The 14,340-nt window shown below is 31.5% G+C and overlaps 1 protein-coding gene and 1 long non-coding RNA gene across 2 annotated transcripts; one reads left to right on the forward strand and one right to left on the reverse strand.

Moving 5' to 3' along the window:
• Window positions 1–686: 686 nt before the first annotated feature.
• LOC114375171 lies at window positions 687–1,117 on the reverse strand. The gene is made up of 2 exons (XR_003658723.1): window positions 1,072–1,117; window positions 687–976 (listed from the first exon to the last, which is right to left on the reverse strand). It is a non-coding gene; the product is annotated as an uncharacterized LOC114375171 (long non-coding RNA).
• A 6,275-nt stretch (window positions 1,118–7,392) lies between these two features.
• LOC114374329 lies at window positions 7,393–9,278 on the forward strand. The gene has a single exon (XM_028331967.1). It carries the CDS (start codon window positions 7,569–7,571, stop codon window positions 9,066–9,068), a length of 1,500 nt encoding a protein of 499 aa, XP_028187768.1. The 5' UTR covers window positions 7,393–7,568; the 3' UTR covers window positions 9,069–9,278.
• Window positions 9,279–14,340: the final 5,062 nt, after the last annotated feature.

Genomic DNA, 14,340 nt, shown 5'->3' on the forward strand with positions numbered 1-14,340 from the left:
TAACTTTTTAAAAAGAATCAGTAATTCTTGAGATTTGGTAGAATTATTACGACAGAAGATGAAATATGAATATTTTCTTCTTTGTAAGAAAACAATAAGGCCTGTTTACTTTGAAAAAAAACATTTTTCTGTTTTCACTTTTAACTGAAAATTAAAATTGTCATTTTATTTTCAATTTATTTTCTGTTTTAAACATTTATACACAAAATGTTGAAAATAACTTAGTTTTTTTTTCTTATACAAATCTCTAAAAACAGAAAACAAATTAAAAACAAATTAAAAGTGAATAAAAAATGAACCAAAGAGGCCCATAACATTTTAATTTGACGGTGTTATCTTTTTCCTGAGTGTTGCTGTATCCTTTACAATTATTATTTAATCTGAAATACCAATATATGCCACCTATTAAGAGCAATATATATACAATAATTTTCGCAAAGTGTGAGCACCATTCCAATAAACATTGACCAAGGAGATCTCCTTCAACTGGCCAAAAACAAAGCACACAAGTAGACTAAACAACACATCTAATCAAAACCGTCAAATATTAATTAGGTATTGGGCAATACTAGCTAGGTGTAGTACCTTAGAAGCTGACCTTTATTGTACGAGTCGAAAAATAATATCTAAAATGCTTAAGTTTATACCTAAACTTTGTCTTTTGATTTACAAGCCCTTGTCAATAATATGTTAATGTGTTCATTCTCATATCAAAATTTGTCTCAAGGTGTACAAGTCTTTGTCAATAATATATTATTCAATTCGTTGGTTCCCATAATCAACATGAAACTTCTTCCTCTTACTTATACTCCAATAATATTAAATTTGCAAATACATAATGACTAATTAAAGAGAACAGAAAGGTACAGAACAAACCTTTGCTTTTGAAACCCGAGCCAAACCTTTCCTTATTAGTTTCTCTAGCTTCTGTAATTCCTGAATTTTTACTCCTAGCAGCTCTTCCCCATTCAACTTCCTGTCAAGGCAAAACAATGCTTCAGAAGTAAACGAATAGGTAGGTTAGTGCATCACAGAGACAAAGTACAAAGTGTGCACACAGCGTATATGTACCTTGGCTCACGAGTCTTGTCTGCAGTAGCACATCACAACATTCTTGTAGATGTCACTGTCAGGCCATAGATAAATTTCCATGAAATTTTCATTCATGAATTTTGAATTTATTAGTATGCATCCTTTTCCAATCTCTGGCTGCTATTCTTGTCTTTATAGAGTCCACAATATTCTTGTCAAGATTGTGAGAAACTTGTAAACCTTGAACTCTTTGAATAGCTTCTTCAGAATCCGAATGAACTTCCAACGCCATAAAACCTCGTTCCCTTGCCATGTTGATACCATGAAGAATGGCCCACAACTCCAATTGAGTAATTGAACAAGATTTCAGGTTGCAAGCAAAAGCTCCTTGAAACTTTCCTGTATGATCTCCGATAACCCCTCCACACGCTCCATCGACATTCAGTCGCATAAAACCTAGATGAAGTTGTCTCCAACGTAACATAGATGCTTCCGTGTGATGGTAATTATAGCTTCCAGCTTTGTACAGATTGTCTCCAAGCCTCAAGTGATGCTCAAGATTTATTTATCTACCTAACCTCCTCACTGTCTCGAAGGCAATGCATCACTGATTCTGGCTCCTTATTACACAACAGGCACAAAAACTCCAAAGTCATCTTCCTATTCCAGTGAGCAAGGTTGGTAGGAAGAGCCCTCCTAGCAATCTTCCACCTCTCATATCCTTCCCACCTCCAAACCAGAATAAAGATAGGAATACTCTGTCTACCATCCAAATTGGCAATCATTTTGTAAGCTGATGGGATATCTAACACACCTTTATTACTAGCTCTCCAAATTAACTCATCATCTTCCACATTTCCTTCACACCCAGTTACAAATTTATCCCTAACAGATTTGATTACTGACCACAGATTAGAGTCATTTCTAGCTTTATTCACAACAGGAAACCCCAACTCCCCACAATTATACTTGGCTCTAATAACTTGTACCCACAAAGCATCATTTTTGGTACAAAGTTCCCAAGCCACTTTCATCGTAAAGACATCATTAACATGACGAGCCTGTCGTAATCCCAAACCTCCAATCTCCTTTGGTGAACAAATTCCTTCCCAACAGACCCAATGATCACTCCTTTCATCGGTTGTATCCCCCTATAAAAAACTTCTACAGAGTTGATCCACCTTGTCACAAATAGATCCAGGCAACATAACAGTTTGCATAGCATACATAGGAATTGAGCTCAAAACAGCTTTGGAAAGAGTTATTCTACCTGCAAAAGAGAGATTTTTAGTCTTCCAATTGCTAAGTCTCTTTTGAACTCTCTCCAAAATACAATTATAAGAGGATTTAGAAACTCTCTTGTGATGAAGATTAATCCCCAAATACCTTCCTAAGTCATTTGTTCGTTGGAAACCCAAGCCATTATTGATTTCCTCCCTCACACTCCAGTGCACATTATGAGAAAAGAAGATTCCTTGTTTTCTCCTTACTAACTTTTTCTCCAGAACTTTCACAAAATAAATCTAAACATGTTGAAATGACATCCACCTGATCTAAAGAAGCATCCGCAAATAACATTAAATCATCATCAAGGGCTAAGTGTAAAAGAGCAGGACCATTTTTTCCCACTTTAATAGGTTTCCAGAAATTATTTTCCACCATCACTAAGATAATATGACTCAATATTTCCATGCAAAGAACAAACAGATGCAAAGATAATGGATCTTCTTGTCTTATACCTCGAGAAGGGGAAAATTGATGCAAAGCTTCCCCATTCCATAACATCTTAAAAGTAGAGGTTGAGACACAATAAAAAACATCTATGAAATTTGATGGGAGACCTACCTCTTGGAAAGTATCCTTGATGAAGTCCCAGCTCAATCTATCATAAGTCTTCTCAAGGTCAATTTTGATAGTCATCCACCCTTTCTTTCCTTTCTTCAGCTTCATAGAATGAATCACCTCTTTAGTGATGACAATATTATCTCTGCTTTGTCTATAGGTACAAAACTACATTGAGTAGAGTTAACCACCTTTTACATAATCTCTCTTAATCTAAAAGACAAGACCTTTATGAATGCTTTGTATGACACATCACAATGACTAATAGGTCTAAATTGAGAAAGTTTATACCTATTCTCTACCTTAGGAACCGAGGTAATTAAAGTGGCATTTCTCTTATTTTCTGGAAATTATCTTCTCTGTAAATTATCCGTTTCTACAGTCATATCACACTCAAGTTAGAACGACAAAATAATCAGAAATCTGGATTTGCTTTCCGCACATGGTAAGGGCTAAAGTTGTAAACGAGAGTCGAGTCATAGTCTAACATTAGAAATTTAAGTTTCACTTATAAAAAAATGAATGGCAAAAATTTAATCATTTATTTAAATAAGTCTACTTAAAAGTTTGAACTTGAATTGTTTTAAAAACCTAAAACTTGATTTTAGTTTATTTAACTCATTTAAAACTTAGTTATTTTTAATTTACAAAATTGTACTTAAACTAAACTTTATTACTTTAGAAATTAATAAAATATTTTGATATTATATAATAATTTAAAAATAAAAATGTGCTAAATATGTGATATGATAACGTGAAATATATGTAATTTTAATATGAAATTTTATGGTTGTTTGAATGCCAAACGAATGTTTTCAAAGTTCCTAATTTTACTTGGGAAATTGGTGCTAGCAAAATGTTGAAAGTGTTGGGGGATCATTTGCACCTAAAATAGGACGTGCACGAGGGGGCCTATCGTGTTGCTAAATCTCTGCAGGATGCCAATAAGAAGATGAATAAAAATAAATTAAAATAAAAGTTTTACATTAAAAATATATATATAAATATAAATTTCACATTATTTTGTTATTTTATTGTTCATTTTTTTTTGTTCTTTTTTTTTTTAAATTGAATGGGTCCAAATGTTATTTTGTTTTCCATAACAACTCGGTGTATCATATAAAGTCTATTTAGATACAAGTTATAAGTTCTTTTAAAAGTTTCTTTATTGAAAATATATTTTATATTTTTACTAGAGAAGTTCTCAAAATAATTTATGACTTGTATCCAAATCCAAATATGTACATAATTTCTTGCTTTTATTGCCAACTTGTTTTCATCCTATTTCTTATTTTTTAAAAATTACAGAAAATAGTGTAAATAATTTTTTTTTTCTATTATGCTTTTTCCTATACAAATATTTGAAAACAGAAAATATAATGAAAATAATATGGCAGTTTTTTAGATAAAAATTTAAAATGAAAAACAAAATTATAAGTAAATTTCCCTAATATACGAAATCAATATTCAAATAGTAAGAATTTTTTTTGAGGATTAAATTGTAAGAAGTTGAATCCGGGGGAACTTTGTATTAATATCGATTCGATCAAATTTCATAATACATTATGTATCCGCCGCCCCGCCCCCCCAATCAATATACAACTTCGATAATTAGAGATGAACAATCTTGTTGTTAAACACATTAATCATGATTCACGCTGTTAATGAATGTATTTTCGCCAAAATAATGAGAGCAAGAGTTTATTTTACTTTTTTCTAGGGGAAGATTTTATTTTGCTTAAATAGTTTGGTTGGTGGAAGATGCTATCATAACAATTGTAAAATAAATTCAATGTATTCTTTCAAAACGCAAAACAAGGAAAAGTGACTATATAAGTTTTTTAGATATTTTTTAAGGTAAGAAAGGTAAAAAAATAATCAATAAAATTAAAAAGTATAAACATATTTAATATTTTAAATAACTAAAAAAACTTAATACACTGTATTAAATTTTTAATAGATATTTTTAGTACATTATTAGTAAGACAGTAAGTTGTCAATCCAAGTTAACTCAAGTATCTTACAAGTTTTGGATAAAAAAAATCATAGAGAAAAATATACTGGAGTTCTAATAGACCCAAAGATTAGTCTACACCATTCATTATTCAAAATAAAGACTAGTCTTCACCATTATTGTATTTTTATTCCGTAAAAGGTAATAAATTATTTATAAAAGAGATAGATTTTAAGAATTAACTGAGATGAAATTACAATTTGGGTGTTTATGTGAAAAAAAGGTAAAATTAGAGATTCATTTTTAAAAAAAATAAAGTTAACGGTACCTATTTGTAAAAGAAATAAAATTTAAGGATTGATTAAGACAAAATTAAAATTTAGAATACTTATATATATACAAAATAAAATTTAAGGAAATTAAATTTTAATAATAAAAAAAAATGTCTAGTTAAGTTGATTATATGCACTAGTTTGAATTTCTAAACATCTTGTGTAGTAGAAATTATTTTCTGAAGAAATCCTCTAGAGTATGCTTGATGGGGGAATTTAAAATTATGAGAAAATTTTAAATGTTAAGAATTTGAAATATTTCAATTGAAATTCTTTCATTTTTAAAATTGTGTTTGAATAAAAAAAATTAAAATTGTAAGGGTGAAAGTAAATGAATGTAAAGAAAAGAAAAGATAAGGTTGGTGTGCTTCGAAAGAGAAGAATACTGATTGGGCATGGAGAGTCGCAGGGAAATCGGAACACAACGACATACACCACTACATTCGATCAAAGCATTTAGTCAACGACGTAAGGCATGACCTAAGCCCTCCACGCCGGCGAGCACCTCCGCCGTGTGATGGGCAACGACGATTTCTCCCCTGACTGACGGGTGCAGTTCTACATGTTCCTCTATGCCCGCACCTGATCGACGCTCCGCAAGCTTGAAGAAGAAGATCATCGACGTGAGAGAGAGAAGAGTTATGATCAATAAGAAAATCTCAATTTCTCATTTTTATAAGAAAATTAAAATTTCACAATTTTTAGTTATTTAAAATTCTGTTTTAAAATTCTAAAAATTTAAATTATTCATAAAAAAATTCAAACAATAAATTTTAGATTAAAAAAATTTAAATTCTTTGATAAATTATTTTTTTCAGTTAAAATTTTCTATCTAAATGTACTAATGTCCAATTGATAGTTTAGTAATTACATATAGAAGAAAAATACATTTTCTTTTACTTTAGGTACATATAATAATTTTCAGAATTAAACTTCAGTTAGTCTCATAATATTTTACCGATGCCCTGGGTGACAAAATTTAGGATTTTATCCCTTCTTGTCATTTTTGTTAACGAAAGAAAATAGCTCGTGTAAAAAGAACGGAGTTACTGTCGTAAGAATTGTACAATAAATTCACTGTGTTTCCGTTAAAAGACGTTGAAAGTGTCAATATAAGCTGCAAACAAAAATAAGGAAAACGATAATGAATGTTTCTAATGTATTTATTAAGGCAATAAAAGTAGAAAATAATCAATAAATATTTAATAAATTAAATATAAAAATATTTAGTAGTACATCGCATTAATTGTTTTTGATAAATATTTTCGGTACATTTATTAGTGAGACCTTAAAAAAGTAATTTATGAATGCAAGTTACATTAAGTAGCTTAAAAACTTTGGATAAACATATGAATATGTTACATGAGGCCACGAATACACGGTATCTAATTGACCCTTGAATAGTAATAATGTGTTGTTATTATCCTTTGTCAAGAAGGTTGGGACGAGTCACGTTTACTTTTCTAGTTGGTATTAATTTTGGCTAAGGTCGACTCTTTAGATTCAAAAATTGAATTTAAATTTGAGAAAACTTAACCCTACGTTAGGAAGAAAGAAAAAATTGAATTTAAATTGAAGAGTAAATAAAAGGAAACAAAATTTTAAATTATTGTGTATTATTTTTCTCATTTTTCCTTTACCATCTATCCAATGAAACAAAGGAAATGACATTGTGATTTGTGTCTTTTTATCTTCTTCTTTTTTTTTTACTTTTTTCTTTTTATTGGTTTTGTAGAGTGAAAAAAAAGAAAAAAAAATTGAAATCAAAGTAAAGAAGATGAGATGTTTATTTTCTTTCTTTTATTCTTTAACCAAACAAAGATCATAATAGTGCATGAATTTAATTAAAACCAAGTTTAAATAAGATATTGTTAAATTAACATAAAACATGGTTTAATCAGAATTACTCTAAACCAATAATTAATTAATACCAAGTCATTAAACGAGATACTATTATAATAATTTATTGTCTTAAAAGACAGATCAAATCCAACTTAAGAACATTAAGCATGTAATTTAAAATGACAATATAGGAAATATAAAAGAGAATGAACAAAATTGATCACGGGAATAAAAATAAAGAAAGAGTGGATAAAATTAAAATAAAACGGAACACACTGAGTGGGAGTGAATTGGGAAGTCAAATGTGGGATAATGAGTCTCACCTTAAAACTTTGTTTGTCTTTCTTCCGAGACCGGGGGGCCTTATATGTGAGACCAAGGTGTTTTGTTTTTTCCTTTTTCCTTTTGGTTCATGTGTTAGCCTTAGTCAAGGTCAATGTCACCCCATGTGATACTCGTTTCTAAAATCCTATTTTTAATTACCAAAACACCCCTCTGAGGCTCTCACCTCTCTCACTCACTGACACATTCTAAGCTAGGTAGTGAGTAAGTGAGTGTAGTTTGAAATGGATGGTCAGGGTCACGGAGGAGGGAGCAGAGCAGAAGCGGAGAGATGGCTTTACACAGCGAACAAGGTTTTAAGCGCACGTGACCTGCACGGGGCCCGCTCATTCGCGATCCGGGCCCGAGAGTCCGACCCGAGATACGAGCCCACGGAGCTCCTTCTAACGGTCATTGATACACTCATGGCCGGCGAGGCCCGGATCAACGACCACTTCGACTGGTACGCCATCCTCCAAGTCCTCCGTTATACTCAGAACATCGACTACATCACTGCCCAGTACCGCCGCCTCGCCACCCAACTCGACCCTCACCACAACCCCTTCGCTTTCGCCTCTCACGCCTTCACTCTCGTCAACGACGCGTGGTCCGTACTCTCCAACCCAACCAAAAAGGCTTTCTACGACAACCAACTCAGACTCCTCACTCAACCCGCTCCTCCTCCTCAACCACCACCGCCTCCGCCGCCGCCACCTCTCGCTTCTCCTGCCCCGGTGGCCTTCTTTCCGATTCAGCCGCCGCAACCGAACCTAAACCCGAACCAATTCCCTCAAAGGGAAAGCCCTAGGCCTAGAGTAGAGGTGGAGCCTCCACCGCCGCCGCCGAGTCAGGTGGACAATGCGACCGAATTGACTCGGGCGAGTGACGTCGAGACCGAAGGGGTGAGTTTCTGGACCGCATGCCCTTACTGTTACGTTATGTACGAGTATCCGAAGGTGTACGAGGATTGTACTTTGCGGTGCCAGAATTGTCGGAGGGGGTTTCATGGGGTGGTTGTACCGTCGCCGTCGAAAGATGGTACTTTTGGCTCATTTTGCAGTTGGGGTTTTTTCCCTGTGGGGTTTTCCGGGGATTTCAAGGACATTAACGGGTCTTCTTCCAAGTGGAACCCTTTTTCCCCTTTGTTTCCTTGCGCTTTGCAGGGGGGTGAGGAGAATGGTAGGTACCAGAAGGGGCCTTGGGTTTTTTACGATGACGACGAGTCTGCGGAGTTCGTGGAGGGTGGTTCCGACACGACGGAGGATGATTCCGATGATGATGACTGGCGTGGCGGGAATCAGAAGGGGACCACGAGGAAAAGGAAAAGAAGGAAGAAGAGTAGCAATGTTGGTGGTGGTGGTGATGTTAGAAGGGTACCTACTACAATTGAGAGGCCTAGAAGAGGGGTTCAGAATAGTGATGGTAATGACAATGTGGAGAATGGTGAGGCTGTGGATGGTGGTACTGGTGGTGCTATTGCGGTGGTGGTGCCGGAATCTAGCAAGAAGGCGGTGGCATTGGGTGGATCAAGGAGGAGGAGTGAGAGGAATTTGGGGAAGTTGGATTTGAATGTGGAGTTTAGCAATGAGGTGGAGGAGCCTATGTATGGCCCGGGTGAAGGGAATGTGAATGGGAATGCTGAGGATAATATTGAAGGGATTGGGTTTTTTGAGGGGCTGGATGAGTTCCTTAGTAGCTTGCCTATTCTCAATGTTGTTGCTGATGATAAGGTTAAGGGTCATTAGTAGTGCATGTTCATGTAGGTAGTTTCTTGTATGTTGGTACTTGTCGCGCCAAATGATGCTGATGAGCTCCTTTCTTTTATTCTTGTCATGTTAGTCTTTTAATAATTCGCGGCAATACTTGCTCACTTTGTTTTGAACTATCTGGGGAGGATTTCTCTTTCATTCTCTCATGTTCGGTTCAGGAAGGATATATTACTCATTCTAGCTTAATCAGCTCTCTCTATTCCTCTTTCTCACACACAGACTAATGAGTAGTAACCATGAGAGCTCGATTTGGAGTTTTACCTGGCCCTCAACTGCAAACTGTATGCGTGACGGTCATCTGCTCATGTTGTTTGTGTGTAGCAGTATATAGTTAATATTTTTTTTGGATAACTAACCATGTTGTTAGCTATATACCCTATATATATGCAAAGCATATCCCTAAAGCATATAGCTGTGTGGTTTAGTATTCTGTTTTGTTGCTTCAATTGGTGATCCTAATGATATCTTGAGGCTTTTCTCTTTTACGGTTGTATTGGTGTTTCTTCTGTTGTGTTCTTCTTTGGTAGTTTTGTGGCTTTGCTCTCATGTTTTGTAAGAGACATACATCGCTCAATGAGTTTGTCTACTTGACCAAGATTTTAAAAGTGCCAACTAACTGGCATTTGCCTACAACTACAAGTCCAATGGGGTATATGTGCTTTTATATTATTCTTCGACAAGTGCTAGTAAACACTATAACACACTCTTTTTAAGCTCCAACACACTCCTTACTATATTTGTTGAAATTGACTTGGATTCATGAAATGATATGGGTTCCACATCATATCTAATACAATCTCATTCGTAATTTCTTGTGCCATTTAACTAGCATTTTTCATTATTTTTATATCTACCTATGAACTGTTGAATTTATATCTGGTGGTGCTTGTCCTTTTCAAATTGTTGGTCCTGTGCCTGTGCTTTTATAAGTTTATTCCCTTTCAGAAATTGGCTAATATGTTAAAATTTCCTTTATAATTTCTAGTGGTGGGTAATGATCGTTAAAGCTTACACTAGGTTCAGCGGTGGTATTTTCCTAGGTGCTTTTAGTCCTCTACTTCATTTTAAGCGAAAATAAATCAGAACAAGTATTAGTCCTCTACTACTTTCTTTCAGCATATCAGTCATGGGAACATTGCGAAGGGGTCCATAATGATTGTCGAAACAAGTCATGGACAGGAATCATAGCTGGAGCCTCAATGAGTTTTGAAAAGAATTGCATTCCTATGTTGCTATGTGTATGTTTTGTTATTTTCACGTAGTTGGACGTGGTTATCTAGTTATCTTTTGCACCCACTGAATTTATTTTTTCTTCTTCTCAAAGGTTTGTTAGTAGTATTTATCTTTTTTATGGTGTTTGATGCCAAAAAAAGTAGATGGGATTGTCATGTTTGCGTTCTCCTTCACTTATCATTTATGCCAAAAAAAGAGAGAAGATAATCCGTCTTGGAACTATTTTTTTAAAAGATTAAAATAATATGATGTTTTTTTCTTTGTAAATCCAACTATTGCCCGACCAATAACAAGAGCCTTAAATGTTTGACATCCACATGTATAAAATAGAGATAACTTATTTTAAATATTTGGTATTCTTGTTTGAAAAATCACGCATATCTTTATTTTGTTAAGTTTAAGGAAAGGAATTTGTCTTTGGATTCTATATATATATATATATATATATATATATATATATATATATATATATATATATATATATATATATATATATGTTTATTTATTATCTTTATCTATATTGTATTCAAATTATAGCAAATATTCAATTCTTAAAGTACTTGTATTTTAAATTTTTTTAAAGTAAATTTTTGGCAAAACTTATAAATTAGAGTATAAGTTTTATTTATTAATTTTCTTTTACTTCATTTGGAGATATATTATCGATTTCAGATTATATTAGTTGAGAATGTTTGGAAATAAAAAAGTAGTTAAAAAATAATACAATTTGAAGAACTTATTAGTAGAAAAATTTGATGTATTTATTTTTGGATGGGTTTTGTTTTTGTTTGTATTAAGGGTATGTCTAAACCATTGGAGAGTATTCTTCAAGAATTAGGTTGGAATTCGTGGAAAGATGTAGTGATTCTGAAACTTTAAGGAAAATCAATCAAGTTTATGACGAGAGAAGGTTTTAGAGACCTGTAGGAGGTTTTGATGTTGTTGACGTGGGGAATGGATTTTTTATGTTGTTCAAGATACTTTGTGTTTCTTTATGATTGTGTTTAAAAATTTGGTAAATTTGTATTTTTAGTTCATTAGTTGTCTTTAATTTTAATTTTAGTCTCTCTTTAAATTTATTCACTAATTTAGTCGTTTAATTATGTCAAATCCTGTAAATGTGGTCCTCAAATTCAAATTTAAACATTGAGTGTCACATAGAAATGTTGTGTTGACGGTCACGTATTACGTTTTGATTGGACGATGAACAAAAACATGTTAGAGTGGGCTCTTGGACACACATTTTCATGTTCGATTAGAACGTGACACATGACAACTAAGATTTCTTTATGTTTAAATCTGAACTTGAAGATCACATTTTCAAGACTTGACATAACTAGGGGATGAAATTCATCAATAAATTTAAATGAAGACTAAAATCAAAATTAGAAACAACTAGGAAGATAAAAATACAATTTAACCTAAAAATTTATTCGCCTTCTGTTGGAATGTTAAAAGTTTCACTAATAGGCCAAGCTATTAGGTATGCATATGAATTGCTAATATATATATATATATATATATATATATATATATATTCCTTCAAGTTTTTTATAGTAGTCAAATCAAAACATTAATTTTAAAATAATCATTGATCTTGATTTTATCACTTAAACCATCGAGAGCCACCTAATTAAAATTTGAATTTTATAATAGTCATTGATATAGTTTTCTTTTACTTTAATATTTTGAGTCATCAGATTAAAACATTTTGAGTCGTTTATCATATTTAAATTAATTTTATATATTATTTTGTATTTATTTTTCATCTTATTTATTATTATTATAGATAAGTGATAATGTAATTTTAATTTTACAATTAAAAATAATTATTTACATTATAATATTTACTTTTAATAATTACTAATTTTATGATTATTTAGTATATTAAATTGAATATATGTATATTATTTGACTTCTTACTAATTTATATTTTATGACATTTATCTATCTATCTATATATAAACTTTACTTGAAGTTTTTAGAATTGTTAGATCAAAATTTTAACTTAATAATAACCGTTGATCTTATTGAATTATGTAACCTCCACTTTAACATTTTTGAGCCATTAGATTGAAAATTTGATTTGGCTTCACAACAATCATTGGTATGATTTATTGTCATCTAGAATTAATGGAAGATTATTAACTTTAAAAAATAATGATCTATTATTATTATCTTTTATATATTTATGTAAACTTCACTTGAAGATTTTATAGTCATCAAATCAAAACATCAATTTTAAAATAACCATTGATTTGATTTTGCCACTTGAATCATTAAGAGTCGTCAGATCCGAGCCTTAACTTTATAATAATGATTGATTTGATTTTACTTTCACTTCAACATTTTGAGCCGTTTATCATATTTAAATTAATTTTATATATTATTCTATATATATTTTTCATCTTATTTGTTGTTATTATTTAATATAGTGAAACATTAATTTAGTTGTTGAGATTAGATTTGCCGATTAATTCGGTCTTACATATTATGAAAAAAAAATAGTTTCTGGTTTTAATTATAAATGAATTGGGTTTCTAAAATTGATAATATCATTTAATTTAATTCTTTTTTACAGGAGTTAATTAATAAACTAGTTAACTTAATCTTTGAATTTGATAATTACTTCTTAAACTGGATACTCATTTATCTTTGGATTTTATAATCAGTAGTAATTTGATAATTATTTGTTAATTTTGCTATTAAATATTTGCCTTAAAGGTCAATATAAGTTATTGAGATAAAATTCTGATTATCATTAGAAAATAACACCAAAATAAAGTGCTAATTCTTTAACTTATTGGATTGTTGCAATGATGTAAGCCGTGACGGATTCAAAAAAATTTAGTGGGAGAAAAAAATAATCTATAATATTTTCATAGATGAAATACATTATGAGTTTTTTGTTTCAAAAAATAATACCAATTTATTTATTTATATTTTTTATGTTCCTATTTTTTTTTAAAATATCTTATGGGAGCAATCCTTATTTTTTTATGGGGGCAAAAAATATATTTATTAAATATATTCAAGTAAAATAAATTAATCTGTGGGGACAATTGCCTTCTTTGCTCACAACATGCATGTCACTCAGTGTAAGGTAAGTTTGGTTCACATGTGGATAAATGATATATTTAATTAAAAAAATTATGTTTGATTTGTATAATTTGTGTATAAATTTTCTTAGGTAAATGTTAGTTATATACGTTACAAATGAAAGAAATAATAATTATTAATATTTGCTATATAATATATGAACCAATTTGTATGAGTTATTTTACTTTAATTAATGTATTGATTTTAAATTTTAAATGTATAATTATGTTAAATATTTAAAAGAACAAATTTGTTAATATACAGTGATTTTATTAAATTCTTGAATTGTTTTTGGAGGATATTTATGATTTATACCGTAAAGTTGTAAATAATTTACAAACATATTATAAACTATTTTGAAAATATTTTTTAAAACAATTATATAAATATTTATATAATGTAAATACTAGAGAATAAACTGCCGGAATTGTCTAACACTCTAACTTTTCATTTTTTGTTTTTGCTGAAATTGTAACTCATCAAAACTGCCGGAATAAGTCACTTTAACCGTACGCAATCCTGATGACTAGTGAGCTACAACAAAGCTGGTTGTTCCTGGCTTTGAATATTTGCCTCAACTGTCTTATTCTATTCAGGGCCTCTTTTGCAACACTTGACTTGACTTTAGGGTCATCATTTAACACGTGTAGCACGAACCAAATTTGACAGCTACACAACAAACAAAGGCAAAGATTCTTAATTCTCAAGGCTTTCGAATTTTCCCTGCTTTTTTCTCGTCGTCTTTTGCTCTGTTTAGATGAAGAAAGAATAAAATAAAAAACAAAGGAGCAAACAAAAACGAAAGAGAAGAAGGATGCAATTGAGATGTATTGATCCAAATAAACAAATAAAAATGTAATCTCGCTTATTTATTTATTTATTTGGGTCAGTGTAAAAAAGAATATAATAGGAAAAA

Source organism: Glycine soja, chromosome 11 (assembly GCF_004193775.1).
Source record: "Glycine soja cultivar W05 chromosome 11, ASM419377v2, whole genome shotgun sequence".
Lineage (NCBI taxonomy): Eukaryota > Viridiplantae > Streptophyta > Magnoliopsida > Fabales > Fabaceae > Glycine > Glycine soja.

Excerpts from the sequence above, each read along its gene's own strand:
- LOC114374329 (XM_028331967.1), top strand. The coding sequence starts at position 7,569 with ATGGATGGTCAGGGTCACGGAGGAGGGAGCAGAGCAGAAGCGGAGAGA.